This window comes from Neophocaena asiaeorientalis, unplaced genomic scaffold (genome assembly GCF_003031525.2).
Source record: "Neophocaena asiaeorientalis asiaeorientalis breed wild unplaced genomic scaffold, Neophocaena_asiaeorientalis_V1.1 scaffold118, whole genome shotgun sequence".
NCBI classification, from domain to species: domain Eukaryota; kingdom Metazoa; phylum Chordata; class Mammalia; order Artiodactyla; family Phocoenidae; genus Neophocaena; species Neophocaena asiaeorientalis.
The window spans coordinates 8,804,258-8,820,282 of record NW_020175528.1 but is presented as its reverse complement, the minus strand read 5'-3'; the positions used below and the strand labels follow the sequence as shown (position 1 = coordinate 8,820,282).

The window sequence follows — 16,025 nt, the reverse complement described above, 5'->3', positions numbered from 1 at the left end:
TTCCTGCTGGTGGAACAAAGCACAGGCAAAAATAATTCAGAGAAGCTTAAACTTATGTTAAAAATGGAAAACAATGTTAGACTTGAAATACAATCTGTGTTCCTCCCCTGCAAACAGATTTCTTTCCTACTTAATTTTCCACAGAGGACTGTTCAAATTAGATTGCATTCCCTACCACTAAGTTCACAGTATAGAAAACATCGAATAGAAGCATTAACTACTCTGGAATTAAGCATTCTATTCCAAACAATGTGAAAGCAAAACACCGAAGTGTCAACCTGAGATTAGAACAATGCACTTTTTCTCTAAGGTAGATTAACACATAATCTATACATCATGAATGTGCTTTTAAGGTAAGAAATGCATTGCTAATTTCTTTTTCATTGAAATACCAGAAAATAATCTTTGGATAAAAATGTAGCCACTTAAAGACCAAAGAAGAAAAATAATAAAGAGCCTTGTCACTTGGATCAGCATAAGAGGCTCTGTCTTACTTGTTAATTATACAAAAAAGGCATGCCCTTTAACTTCTTATCTAAAACACCACAGATATTTACTGAACTAATTTTATACTTCATCTTCTTCTAAAAGTTCAAGGTCAATTATAAAGGATATTATAGAGAGCATCAGAAACTTCTTTTCTTACTCTGGAAAAAGAACACCTAGAAAAGCTATCTGATCATTCAAAGCTTTCATTTAAAAAAATATCAACAAAGATGTATGCAAAATATAGCAGTAACAATTCATTCCAGAAACTTTCGCAGGAATGTCTGGGGGTGAGGGGATGCTTACAGAAGCCTCTTGGGTGACTCTCTTCTCTCTGGAATTGTTTCAGGGTCTGCCTTGGTCAGAAGTATAATGTGGTTTTTAAAGTGACAGATGGCTTTCAAGCCTATGAAAAGCTGTATTCTTAAAGCACAGACATCCATACTGACAGGTGGGCAAGCCTAATAAGGAAAAAAAATCGGAAATTTAGCTAAGGAATAAAGTGCATGAATTTTAATCTTCAAATATCAATGTATTTGATACAATGTCTCCTTCCCCCTCACTCTCCCCCCAAATAATTCAAATTGCTATTCTTATCAGAGTAAGAGGTTCTCCTATCTAAACTATTTAACCAACTATCTCATCCATGTGTCTGCCAAAGAGCTACTTAGTATCTGTTGACTTTGATTTAAGGAATGCAGAGAGTGGGTACACCTGAGGCCCCTCAAAGCTGCGGGAACTCTCTGCCTTACAGAGACCCTCCAGGAGCCCAGCCCTGGGCTGATTACCTGCCACCCAGGAAATTCCCCACTAACAGTGGGCTGGCTCAGGGCACGTTCAAGTGGCCTCTTTAGACAAAACGAGACACTATAAAAGGACATTGTACTTCAGGTAGAGTACATAAAATGGTTTCTTAGTGGTTGCGTGTGTACGAAAGAAACACTCTCATGTTCCGATGGCTTCTGTTAGCTCTGTAGATGTGAACACTGCCTGGAACAGCCAACAGGCTGGGGTGTGTCAGGCAAACTGGAGGAAATCCTGGACCAGGAGCCAGCCTCCTGTCCTTATAAGGGACCATTCACTCAAGTAGAATGGATACATATGATAACGAAAGAGCTCTTTCTGCGACTCACAAAATGATGCTGCCAGGCCTCCCCCTCGCCTCCATTAATGCTGTTTGGATTCTGAGGTCATCTTCATTGTCCCTTTTGTACAAAGCACATGGGGGAAAACCTCCATCTATTTTTACATTCCTAAGAATAGTTAAGTTGGCCTTGGCGATGCTGAGCCAGAATCTCAGAGGAAAGGGAAATGAAGATCGCATGTACTTCGGTCCCGACTCTGAGGTTGTGAAACCTTTCTCAGACACTGCAGCTCCCAAAGCCTGAGTCAGCAAGGGAGCAAAATGATGGTGTGCTCATTCAGGGGCATCTAGGATTTCAGAATGGTGGAATCGCAGGGAAGGGGGAGCCGGGAGGTGTGATCACCGTCCTTCCCTCTGCCACCTTCAGGAGGACTGGCCTCAGGGGCAGCGTTCCCCACCAGCTGCCCATCTCTCCTCTTTTCTACCTTCCTTTCTTCTGTGTTCCTTCCCTCTGGTTTTATGAGACTCTGAGAAGGCCTAGAACTGAGATTTATTTCCAAATGCAGATTGATCCTACCTCAATCTGTTATGTACCCCTCACTCCACCATCACTACCTACACAAGCCTATGTCTCTCCGAGGCTTAAAACAAAAAACAAGGGGCTTCCCTGGTGGCGCAGTGGTTGAGAGTCCACCTGCCGATGCAGGGGACACGGGTTCGTGCCCCGGTCTGGGAGGATCCCACATGCCGCGGAGCAGCTGGGCCCGTGAGCCATGGCCGCTGAGCCTGCGCGTCTGGAGCCTGTGCTCCGCAACGGGAGAGGCCACAACAGTGAGTGGCCCGCATACGGCAAGAAAAAAACAAAAAAAATCTCCTGAAAAGGCTATGTGTATATCTTAAACACAGACAGAAAGGCATGGGAAAGCTATGATTCTTATTTCCCAAGAGGCTGAGCGTAGGCGGTAAGCCTGGTCAGCAGCAGAAAGTGACAGGCAGCCCATAGCAAAAAAGAACTCAGGCACAATTTCCAGAAAACGCCAGTGCGTTTCACAATTTGGGTGACAGTGATAATGGAAGAGTGCCTCGGACACATTAAGTACTACACACCATCATCACTGAACATTCATTTTTCCAGAAAAAGGCGTTCCAGGTGCCAGATGGACATTAACATGTGAAATTGAGGCCATCATAACTTGGGGGTTCCCTACAGCACGGATACGCACAACAAACACCCATTCAAACAGCTTATGCTCCGGAGGTAAAACTGCACATGAGAAATATGATGCAAATGATCAGCGTATTTCTGAGAACAGAAATTCAAGGTCAGAAAACAGAATTTCATCATAAAACTGCCTCCGTTTATCTGGTGGTCAAGAGCTTTTCAGAGACTAAGCGTATTACTACTCACTAAAAACGAGGTTATTGATCTAGAATATCCATTTACACTAGATCAAAACTACAGAACTACAGGAAAGTGGCTGAAGGCTTTGTAAAACGATTAAAGAATTAAAGGCATATCTGATAACAGTAGAAATAAATCATCTGAATGCGCTGTATTCACTTTTGTGCTCTTGAATATACTGATTTCTGTACTGTTTTGTTAACAGCTCTATACAATTGCCACCAATACTTCTATTAAATGAATAAAATTGTAGTATGCCATAGCTGTGAAGAGCTCTCTCTGAAGTTACACTATATATATATTCTTTACCAAATTTTTTAAACTATGTATTACATCTAAATTCTGAGTAAAATGCTTTCAACGTAATCTTAAAAATTACCATCTAAACCACGAATCACAAAATGCTTATCATTTTACATTCCAACATTCTAATTGAGAAAAACAAGACTTTTATGTTTGCCAAGCTTAGACACGAAGAGCAAATTTGCAAGAACTCATACTGTCATCTTTAGGTTGCACTGTCATAAGCCAGCTCTAACCTTCAGGGTGGTGTCCACATACGGGTCCTCCTCCCGAGCGGCCGCCGCACTGCACCGCACTGTGTAACACTGCAGGTTGTTACTGAGGAAGAGGAGAGATGCCACTGAACAAACTGGAGGCCAGGAACCAATGTGCCCACTGTTGGGAGGATTTCACAGGAGCACAGAGCAATGGCAGGGGTGGGGGAAGACCCAAGTATCTGTCAAATGCTGACAAGTTAGGCTACTTCTTAACAAGGAGAGTACCTCAGAAACCCTATGGAGTGTTTTTTAAAATATATGACTGGTCCCCACCTCACTCCTACCCAAATCATAATCTCTAGGGGCTGAATCTAGACACGTATATTTCTACAAAGCTCCTCATGTGACGTACACTCCTAGTTAAGAACCATGGATCTGGGTCAATACCCTCATCTTATAGACAAAATGATGCCCCTGGGATCTGCCCAAAGTACAGAGAGGTGACTATTAAAGCCAAGGTTAGAACACAGGTTTACTGATTATTACCTCGGGATGAAATGGAGCCTGGATTATGCTGGGCAACACACTTAGATTATGCAAACCCAATCCAATGGTAGAGAAAATCAGAGACTGTCTGAAGGAACCTTCAGAATTACCTAGTCCAGCAGCTTGTTTTTAAAGATTAGGGCCTGCAAGGTACATAACTGGTCCAAGTCCTCTCTGGAGAATGGAGTTAAATTAGACCCCAGGTCTCCTCACTCTTCACAATCCTCTAGCTCTTTCCACAACCCCAGGCTATGTCTGCACAGCAAAGCAACCTGGAGACCCCACAGTAAGTGCTTGGAGACTTACAAGTCAACCCTCCAACACTGACACTGAAAACCATCAATGGTTAACTTAGAAATTGCTACGAAACCCATCTTGTCGTGGGTTCCCAGGAATGATTTTTAAAAACAAATCAGAGGGCTTCCCTGGTGGCACAGTGGTTAAGAATCCGTCTGCCAATGCAGGGGACACGGGTTCGAGCCTTGGTCTGGGAAGATCTCACATGCAACTAAGCCCGTGCACCACAACTACTGAGCCTACGAGCCACAACTACTGAAGCCCGTGCGCCTAGAGCCTGTGCTCCGCAACAAGAGAAGCCACGGCAATCAGAAGCCCGTGCACTGCAACGAAGAGTAGCCCCTGCTCGCCACAACTAGAGAAAGCCCGTGCGCAGCAACAAAGACCCAGCGTAGCCTAAATAAATAAATAAATAAATTTTTAAAAAAAAATCAGAAAGTGAGAGAAGTAAAAATGAACTCTATTGAAATAAAGAAATGAAGGACTAAAGCAAATCTAACAATAACCTTAAAATAGAAGAAATACTTCTTTAACAAGAGAATCATTCTGACATTTTCACAGCTGCGAGACTTGGCACGATGTAGAGGCATCAGTCAGGACTCTCCATCTGTCTGCTGGGGCTTCCACTTTGGTCTCAGCCCACTGTCAACTGTGTCCATGTCCAGAGAGCTCTAGGATGTGACCTCTGGAGTCATGACAATAGCTGGGACGGTAGCACCACCGCTTAGAAATCTGGGGTAGAGGGTGCCCTCACGAAGGAAACTAAACAGAAGGGACTTTGAGATACGGGGAACCAAAAGAAGTACCTGCAGTGGGGCCAGGATGACAGGTCAGAGTAGCTATGACCACAAAGATGACCTTTAGGTTCTAGAGAGAAAAAGGCTGCGTCCTCCGACTCACCTCCAGCAACATTAATCCAGCTATTAGCTATCGCTGGAATACTAAGCGGCAGTATGAGAGAAGAACAAAGTGAACAGAAGTGTGCTGGCCTGGAAAGACGTCCAGGAGACGCTGCTAAGCAGAGGAGCAAGTTGCTCAGAAGTGGACATCATACGATCCACTTCGGTAAAAAGCAAACCATAGTTGTTTATGTATTCTTATAAAAAAAAAAATTGGATGAATATAGACCAAGTGTTGACAAGGTTGACTCTGAGAAGGCAGATGATGGGAGGCCTTCCGATTCATGTATGTCTACAAGGATGACATTTTATTACATGATTTTATATTGTTCTTAGAGTCTTTTAAAAAAGATTTTATTGCTTTTTTTTGAGGGTATATAAACACATCACTATTCAAGAAACTTTTCAAGACAAACGTATGGATCAAGATATTTCTAAAATATATATCTATTGGGTAAAATAAAAAATATGTAAAAATTAGCTCAACAATATAGGATTTTAAATATAGGGGTGGGGAATCTTTTATTAAGAATCTGAATCTACATATAACAACCGCTATTCTAATGTCTAATGCTTCCATAGTCAGGTTAATGATGTCAAAGTATCTTTGGGTGCTAATATTAAGAAAAGCTTCAATAATTTCCCACCTGGAAGCAGGCAAAACCCACAGATTTTAAGTCTCTTCAGGCCATCACTATACTATGTTTTCGGGACTCTACATTCCAAACTAGTTCATGACATACTTTGGGTGGAGGGGCATTTAGAGGGTCCACTCACTAAATTCTCAGTGTCCTGTACATTTATACAATCAGATGGATAAAAGATAGTCTGTTGTATAAATATTTTGGGGCAGAAATAAATATTTTCTTCCTTCCTTCTCCCTCTAATTTTTCCTTGGTTTCTGAGAAGCTATAGTTTTCTGGATTCTTCGGCATCTTTACAGACCCTTCTCTTTTTCCCCTCACTTTCTAAACATGACTTTTACCAGTTTAGTTCTCCAACTACTTTTCTCTGTCTACACATTCTTGGGGTCATGATCACTACTTTGATAATGAGCTCTTTTTTGTTGGTAATAAAAATATCTAACCTTTCCTCTTTTCCCTAATCTTCAGTCCTATGTGTCCAAAAACCTATCAACATTTCCTCTTGGTATTCCCTAAGCACCTCAAACTCCAATGTCTAAACCAAACTTTTCTCTCACCCCATGCCATAGCAGCCTCCATTCTTTCATAAAAGCAGGCTCAAAACTGATGGGTTTTCTCATGTCTTCTCCATTCCCAGTATCCCACTAGACATCAAGTCTTGTAATTCTCTCCCATCCATGCTTCCTTCTCTTCTCACTGCTACTGCCCTGCCCAAATGCAACCCCTCATTATCCTTACTGAACCATCCCAATAGCTCATTATCTATGTTCAAACCATCCTCCACAGTGGCCACCACTCATTTTCCTAAAGCAATGCTCTATTCACATCCCTTTCTTTGGTCAAAATCTCAAAATATTCCTTAATTTCCAAAGCCCTGAGCTCTCTCTCAAGCACTGTTTTCCCCATTGCTCTATGTTTCAGCTCCTTTACACTTAAAGGACATAACTACACAACACTTTGGAAATTAAAAAGACTAGCTACCTCCACACTGTTCGTTTAAGGAACACACAATAGCATTTCTCCCTACACCAGGGAGTGAGAAGACAGGGGAGTACCCCCGCTAGGAGTGGGTGTCAGAATCTCCACGTGGGTCCTGTGCTGTGCGAAATACACTCCAGCACCTGCTGGAGATTCTGATAGTCCCACTCAGTTGAAAACAAAACAAAACAAAAATCACTGTCCTATGCAATTATTGGACACTCCTGTAAACCTGGACATAGCTTTGTTTATAGGTTTCCCTCTATCTAGAATGTCTTTCTCTTCCAATCTCTGTCTGTCAAATTCTAACTAGCTTCCGGGCTTCACTTCAAACGCAAAAACCTTACCTGTGCGACTCAGCCAGAAGTAATTTCCCTCCTCCCACAGCCTACGCCCCTTTCACAAAGTCTTAAGACATTTTTCACTAATCTCCTAGTGTTTACGTCCCTGGTCTCTGGCCCTCTTTTATGTTGTTGCTTCAGAAAGCAGATGGTGTGCCTTATTCACAGGTCGTTGGCCAGAGGGCTTAATGCAGTGCCTTGACTATAATCTAAACTGAAAAAACAGGAAATAAAACCATAAGTATCACTTACTGCTGAGAAAAAAGGAAATGACATTAAAGCCCTGCTCAGGAACCCAGTTTACATGCCAGATTACTAGGGTAAGGCAACTCAAGACATCCACCACCAGTTAGCCACATGACCGTGACCACCACCAACCTCTGGATCCTTTCCCCATCTACACTACTCAGAGGGTAGAATCAGGTAGTCTTTCTGGCCTCTTGACAGTCCTACACCATTATCAATTAGCTCAACTCATACGGAAAAGATAGGACAGCAGTGAAAAAAAATGAGGAAATCTAAAACAAAGTCTAAAGAGATGCCCTGACTGGCCCCACTGACTTTTCATTAGAATTCCCTATGAAAATCTTCCCTCATGAAGAACTCTGTACTTCCTTAGAAAGATCCCCATCCAGTCTAAGAAAATAAAACAAAGGCAAAACCGGAATCTACATCTCTGACATTGAAAAGGCAGGTATGGGCCATTAAAAAAAGAACAAAAAACCCACAGATGTATATCATTGATTTACAGTGCCATACAACGGTACACATAATTCTCATTTAAGGATTTAGAAAGCACCTCAAGAATTTACAGAGAAATAAGTGACTCAAAAGCCAGCAAGAGACTGAAACATACCTTGTGATGACATGCAAAAACTGTGGTGTGAGCACCGCCTGCTGAGACTTCTCAGGATACTGGTAGACTGACATTAATTCAACAGATTTGACAACCATGTACAGATAGCCCACATGAGGTAATGAGAAAAAACAAAAGAGGCTCAGCAACTCTTTCTCCTGAGATGAATGTTTTCTCTCAGAAGTAAGAGACCCTGCATGAAAAAACAAACAAAAAAACAAACCAACCATGAAACCAGTAAATAAAGGGAACCAATATTTTGACTTTTCTATGCAAAAAAGTCTATAAATGGAGAACCAAAGAGTTGCTTAGGGGAAGTTTCTCTCTATATAAGAATGCCAGTAAAAAAAGAAAAAGGAGGGCTTCCCTGGTGGCGCAGTGGTTGACAGTCCGCCTGCCAATGCAGGGGACACAGGTTCGTGCCCCAGTCCGGGAAGATCCCACATGCCGCGGAGCGGCTGGGCCCGTGAGCCATGGCCGCTGAGCCTGCGCGTCTGGAGCCTGTGCTCCACAACGGGACAGGCCACAACAGTGAGAGGCCCACGTACCGCAAAAAAAAACAAAAAAAAATCATGATCATCACCATCATCTGATCAAGCCTGTCTAGAACAGCACCATCAATAGAACTATAATGTGAGTTACATATGTAATTTGAAGTTTTCTAGTAATCACTTTTTAAAAAATAAAAAGCAGGCCAAATTTTAAAAATATATTGCATTAATCCAACACATCCAAAATATTATCATTCTAATAAGCAATCAATAAAAAATTGAGATATTTTACATTTTTTGTTGTACTAAGTCTTTAAGACCTAGTGTTAATTTCACATTTACAGCATATCTTAATTTAGACTTAGACTAATCACATTTCAAAGTGCTCAATTGCAACATGTGACTAACGGCTACCGTACTGAACAATGCAGTTTTAGATCAGAGGGAAATACAGGGATACAGGAACATGTTAAATGACACTGTGGGGAGTCAATCAACAAAATCCAGACTGTGGGAAATTCTGCAGTAATAGTGCAGTTTCTTGCTAACTAAATTGCAAAGAAAAAAGAAGGAGAGGGGAAGGCAGAGCCTACATATTAAAAGAGACGTAGAAGACATCAGAACCAATTGCAGCGTATGAACCTTACTTGAAATCTGATTCAAACAAGTAAATTGCAGAAAAAATTGTTTTAGACAATCAGGGAAATTTGAACAACTGACGGGTATTTGATGATATCAAGCCATTTTTTTAAAATGTGAAATTACATTTGGGGTTTGTTTAAATAAAAGAATCCTTTTCTTTTAGAAACACACGCTGAAATATTTAGAGATGAAAAGGTATAAACTCTTAGATTTGCATAAAAATAATCTGGCATGGGGTGGGGGGTGGTTATGAGGCAACACTGTCGAAGTTGTGTGATGGGTACATAGGGGTCACTGTACCATTTTCTCTACATCTGTGTGCTTGAAATTTTTCATAATCAAAATGTTTTAAAAAAAACAGAGCTCTGATTGATACCCTTCAAGGACACCCATCAATAAGAGAAGAAAGTTTCAATTACGGCACTTCCACAACTGGCCCAAAGCAACTGATCCAGTTTCTACTTCCTCTTCTTTCCTACACACATCTGTGCTCTAGTTAGACAGAGCTGCTTGCTAATCTCCAAACACACATGATGGTTTTACACCTTGCCTGTGTTGGTTCCCTTTATGTAATACCTTACCAAAATGTCCAACTTCTAAAAATTTTACTCATCCATCAGGGCCCAGCTCATACAGGTACTACCCATCCCTTCATTTGTCCACTAAGTAAACATCCATCAGACACCCCAGACACCTACTACGTGCCACTGTTCCAGGTTCTGGGTATACCACAGTACACAAGACAAAGTAACTGCATTCATTCTAGTGAGGGGGAGTGGGGTGGAGAATAAACAAACTGCAGTATGTGGAGAGGGAACAGTTTAAGTAGAGAAGTCAGAGAAGTTCTCTGTGGCGAGGTGATACTTGAGCTGTGAATTGAAGAACTGGAAGACAGCAAGTAACGCAAGCTCTGAGGGAGGTTCCTTCTGAGCACTGGAAGAGTAAATAACAGGTCTTAGATAAGAGTGTGCTGGGTGTATCTGAGGAAGAGAGAAAAGGCACATGGATGGAGAATTGTAAGAGGGTGAGTGGGACAAGAAGAGCTCCGAGTCAGGGTCATGGAGGCCATGAAAAGGATTTGGGCTTTTGTTCCAGGTGCTGGGGGAAAACCCTGGATAAAGAGCTAACCCTCTAAGGTGGCTGTGTGCCCTCTGGTCTCCTGCCTCGTGTTACACCTCCCTCTCCCTTGCTTCTCTCAGTTCCGCAAGCAAAGATTCTCCCTCGGCCACAAGGCCTTCACTGCTTCCTCTGTACCAATCCTATCCCCAAATCGGCCCCTATTCATTCTGCAGATCCTCTTTCTCAGGAAGCCTTCCCTGACCCCAGGAGGAGGTCAGGATCTTTTGTTATACACTCTCGAGACAGGGTTCCTCTCTCACAGAGCGCTCAGGTCAGAGTGTAATTGTGTACTCTTTCTTATGATCATTCCATTCATGTCTGCCTCCCCCACCTCCGCGAGACAACAGGCTCCCTGAGTACAAGTACTTTGCCTACTTTTGCTCATTATTGGTTCCCTAGTATTCAGCACAATACCCGACATAGTAGGTACTCAGTAAATGTTTGCTAAAAGAAAGAAAAAAAATAATGAAGGTTATAAACCCATTTAATCAGAAAAATATTCATATCTTTCTCTAGGCAACTCCTAAAGATATTAAGCAGGCCAGGACTAAGTACAAAACTTAATAGTGATTCTTAATCTCGGCTGCCCATCATATTGCCGGGGAGGTTTTAAAAAATACTGATGCCCAGGCCGCATAGCTGACCAATTAAGTCAGAATCTCCAACACGTAAAGACTGGGCAACAGTATCTTGAAACGCATCCAAGTAAGGGCAATGTGCAGTAAGGTTGAAAACCACCGCTCTAAATGGATTTCCATTCAGTCCACATTCTCCCACCTGGCTCACAAGGCCATCATAAGCAGCTCTGGCAAATGACCCAGCTGGACCCAGATGAACCTTAGCTATAACAGGGCTTCCATTTCCCTTTTGGGACCTAGAGACCATTTCAAACAGGGAAATGGGTTCTGTCAGTCACATCCTCTCCATGGCTTCTCCTAGCAGTCACTCACGACTTCCTTTTCTAGCACTCACTGTTATTTGCTAAGGAATCTGCCCAAGGCCACAGGGAGCCTCAGTAGAAGAACCTAATCTATTTCTCACACCGGTCTCCCCTCCCATCCGAGGGCCTTTTCACCTCATTGCACTGTCATACTTACCTGTTTGGTAAATGGGCAGCAGCTGAAGTGAATGCAACTTGATGTCATCCGACAAGACACAGGATGAAATATCAGGAGCAAAACGTCTGTGAGTTTAAAGAGAGAGAGAGGGGGGAGAGATCTAATTTCCATGTACTTTAAGTAGGTAGATATATATTAAATGCTGGTGAATAAAAAGCTTTCTAGTACCTATAGAGCAGGTGCTGAACGTGGAAATATTTTATTTTTTCATCAGCTAATCCTGTTGACTCCAGTGTAACAGCTATTCCGGACTGTTTGCTTTTTTCACCAAGAAGTTCCATGGGCTTTTGGCAGATAACAAAATCATCTGACTCAAGCTGCAAAGTCTCATTACTGATGTCTTCAAAAATAAAATTGAAGAAAAGTATTTCTTAACTCCAAGTACCCCTCCAATGCGAATTAGGTTGCACAAATCCCCCCACCGATTAAACAGGCAGAGGAATAATTTACGCACACACACCGCACGCATTTATAAAGCACTATGATTTTGAAAAGTCTCAGCACTTGCTCATTTATCCCTCACAACTGATAAAGTACAATGGGCTATTATCATCATCCCCATTTTACACACGAGGAAATTGAAACTCAGAGATGGTATTCCTAACCCGAGGTCAATTCAGCTAGTAAATATGAGGACTGGGTCCAGAAACTCCTCATCCAGCAGCAGCTGTTTCACTATTTCTCATGACAAATACATGTTGAAATACATTTACATGCTACAGAATAAGATATGGGCACCCAGATGATAAACCCAAATCCCACGTATTAGGAACAACTACATCATAAATAATGTGGCTTGCAATATACATACTAGAGCCTTTCAGAGATTGCCAGAAATAAGGGTTTTCTCTGCACCCAACACAAGAAAGTAAGCTAAATTCATTATTTACCTTCTGACAGTTTCACTGGATTGCTGGTCTTACGTGGATGGTGGTTAACACTCTCTCGATTTTTGGGGTCTGACTCCAGTTTTAGGATTAAAACCTCTAAGTCTGACATGACAGCGACATATCCAATACAAAAAGAAATTTCAACAGGGGTGATATTATCTATATGGATAATTAAAGAACGTTCAAAGTCCAATATTGAGAATTCTTCATTAATGATCTGATACTTCAAACTAAATAAAACTAACTTATTTGTGCAGCCAACAAGAAGGTCTCCTTTCACAGGGCAACAGGAAATGCACAGGGGGGCCTCAGAAAGCGGCATTTCCACAATAGACATCTGGTCTCTGAAGGTTTCACTGAAGGGTGCCTCCACGTCATGTCCGACCATTCGGATACATACTCGGGAGTTTTCAGTCCTTTTACTTCTCCAGTTCACATAAACACGCAGAAACGTAGCTTTGTTTTTCTCTTCAATTGCTACCAAATAGTCTCCTGAGAAAGAAATAAGATTATACTTAGAATTTGTAATTAGAAACCACCACTTTCCTTGCACCATGAAAAGGAACTATAACTGAATCTAATGTGAATGTTTGAATTAAAGATTGACTAGAACGAAACTCTAAGTAACAGGATCTTAGGTGTATTTTAAGCTAATAGACATTTAGATTCTGAAATACAATTTCTCCCCATTTTAATGTCTTAAGATAATCCATTAATTATTCATGAAGCTTACAGAGAAATTCTACGATTTATTCCTATGACAGCTCTAAGTGTTATTGTAGCTCTGAATCTACAGCTCTAACAAAGTTCTCCTGACATAAAGAGTTTGGTATTAGTCTGATGTTAAAATTAGGTATAAATTCAGGAACTCTGAAGAGGTTAGCAGAACTTATACTACAACCCTTCCCCTTCCCACAAAAGTCATATCTTTATGTCAACTCTGAGAAACAGGATAAAGCCATACATATTAAATAAAATTTCAATCCAAGTTAATTTTCCCTTAGTTGTTGATTTTCTTGGATTATTTTAAATTACAAAGTAATTTTGGAATTACTCTTTGTTGTGAGAAGTCAAAGTGATAAAGAGGGGCAAAATGAAAAGTATAATGATCTCTCCCCGGCAGTCCGATCCATGAGGAGACAATGTTAACACACACAGCCTAAACCCGTGTCCTTCTAAACCTTTCTTTCATATAAACTTAGATCATAGAGTGGTAGTTTGTCATTTTTGTTTTTGTTTTTACCAAAATGGAATCACACTAAATATATTTAACAATCTGCAACTTTAAAAAATTACCAATGTATTACCAAAAGATTACCAAATATCTTTCCCTCCAGGTTAGATACATGGATATCTAACATCCTTTTCAACATCTGCAAAATATCCTGTATGTACATGTGCCATAATTTATTCAACAATTCCCCTACTGAGATACTACATTCAAGTATTTCCAGGGTTTTTTTGCTACTATATACTGTAATAAATAGGCCTATACCTATATATTTATTTAGTGGGGGTAAGTTTCAACAGCATAGATTCTCAAAAGTAAGACTATCAGGTCAAAGGGCAGGTACATTTTTAATTTTAACACATATTGCCGGATTACAATCACAATTATGTAATAGAGGTTCATGCTGTCACCAGAGCTGTTTAAACAGTCCTATTTCCCCACATCTTCACTAGAACTGATTCCATGTGATGGGGGAAACATGGACTCTAATGGTTATTATAATTTATATTTTCCAGACCACTTATAAAGCTGGCCATCTTATCCTATGTTTATTCAGCCATGTATAATTTCTCTTCTGCAAGTTATCTACTATTTTATTAGGTTGATTTTTCTTATCAAGGAAGAGCAGCTCTCTGGGTGAAAGTGATAATTAATCCTTCATTGGCCATGAAGAGCAAATCATTTTTGGTAGTCTATAGTTTGACTTTTGACTTTGCTATGGTTTGACTTTGTATGGCATCTTTTACAATATGTAACCAGCTATGTATCTTTTCCTTCTTGGTTTTTGTGTTTCCTAACTTGCTTAAACAGTCTCTTATGTCCTCCAATTACATAAACACACACTTACATATTCTATTTTAGTGGTTTTTTAAATTTAATATAATTTTTTTTTTGGCTGCATTGGGTCTTCGTTGCTGCGTGAGGGCTTTCTCTGGTTGCAGCGAGCGGGGGCTACTCTTCATGGCGGTGCACCGGCTTCTCACTGCGGTAGCTTCTCTTGTTGCAGAGCACGGGCTCTCGGCGTGCAAGCTTTAGTAGTTGTGGCATGCAGGCTCAGTAGTTGTGGCTCACAGGCTCTAGAGCGCAGGCTCAGTAGCTGTGGCGCATGGGCTTGGTTGCTCCACATCATGTGGGATCTTCCTGGACCAGGGATCGAACCCGTGTCCCCTGCATTGGAGGGCGGATTCTTAACCCTGCGCCACCAGGGAAGTCCTCATTTGAATTTTTAATCTTTAGAACTTTGTGGGTCAGAGGGTATAAGTCAGTGTTATTCTGAAAAGAGAACTTACTATATGCTAAACATTATTAGGTAAACAAGCCCTTTTCCAATGAATTGAAACTGAAATGCTGCTGTTAGCACACGAACTTCCCATATACAGATGCAGCAAGCAAGTGGGGGCAGCCCCTTTCTGCAGACACCAAGTGGGCTGGCCAAGCCCCTCCTCCTCCAGAATGAACCAGCCTTCAACAGAAGCAAACCTTCTCCTGTGCTGGTTCCTTTGATGCCACAGAGGTGGAGCCTGTATCTGTTCTCTCCCCAGAGATCTTGGTGGAATGTCTAAATATACCCTGCAGGCCCCATACATTTGCTCACTCTGTTCCAGAGAAGCAGTCTGATGGAGTTGGGGGCAAAAGATGCCTTGTGGCCTCCATCTTCCTTGAATTCCCTCAGCAAATACATCAAACAAAAATTTTTATTGTGGTAAAATATACGTAAAACTTACCATTTTCACCATTTTTAAGTGTACAGCTCAATGACATTAAGTACATTCACACAGTTATACAGCCATTACCACCACCTCCAAAACTTTTTCATCTTCCTCAAAACTCTGAATCCATTAAACAATAACTCCCCATTCCTACCCTCTGTACATGGTTTTTATTACTTACATAATACAGTATAGCACCAATGCTGAAGAGCATGATTATGTGCAATACCTAAATATGAACTACTTGTACACATCTGCAGATCTAACTCAGAACTAAGGTACATAAAATTGAAAGCAAAACTAAGTGCATTAATAATAAAAGTGAGGGGCTTCCCTGGTGGCGCAGTGGTTGACAGTCTGCCTGCCGATGCAGGGGACACGGGTTCGTGCCCTGATCCGGGAAGATCCCACATGCCGCGGAGCGGCTGGGCCTGTGAGCCATGGCCGCTGAGCCTGTGCGTCCGGAGCCTGCGCTCCACAATGGGAGAGGCCACAACAGTGACAGGCCCGCGTACCGCAAAAATAAATAAATTAATAAATAAAAAATAAAAGTGAGGGGGTGGAGTCAAGATGGCAGACTAGGAGGACGAGGAATTTGCATCTCTGCGTGACCAAAGCACCTACCAGGCACTGGTGGGGGATCACGGACACCTAAGGGGACAGGAGGAACCACCAGCGACCGGGTCCTAAGCCTAGGCACCGCCCCATACTAAAATGTCACCGCCCCACTGGCCTAGGTCCCACCCCACCCTAAACCCCACCCTTGCCTAAGTTCCACCCCTGCCTAAACTC

At 41.7% G+C, this 16,025-nt stretch overlaps 1 protein-coding gene across 5 annotated transcripts in view; it reads right to left on the bottom strand.

The window, feature by feature from the left end:
• HPS3 (HPS3 biogenesis of lysosomal organelles complex 2 subunit 1) overlaps positions 1-16,025 on the bottom strand; it is a 44,689-nt gene that overhangs the window by 18,218 nt on the left and 10,446 nt on the right. For 4 of the 5 annotated variants that reach the window (XR_003006386.1, XR_003006387.1, XR_003006388.1 and 1 more), the window contains exons 2-7: positions 12,294-12,785; positions 11,572-11,743; positions 11,383-11,468; positions 8,034-8,226; positions 3,512-3,593; positions 793-947 (exon numbers count right to left, since the gene is read on the bottom strand). Coding sequence is in view for 2 of the 5 variants with exons in the window: in XM_024769008.1 (XP_024624776.1) it covers positions 793-947; positions 3,512-3,593; positions 8,034-8,226; positions 11,383-11,468; positions 11,572-11,743; positions 12,294-12,785 (1,180 nt within the window). In the remaining 3 variants the exon portion in view is untranslated. The remainder of the gene's footprint in view (positions 1-792; positions 948-3,511; positions 3,594-8,033; positions 8,227-11,382; positions 11,469-11,571; positions 11,744-12,293; positions 12,786-16,025) is intronic. The other variant, XM_024769009.1, reaches the window with a different exon arrangement.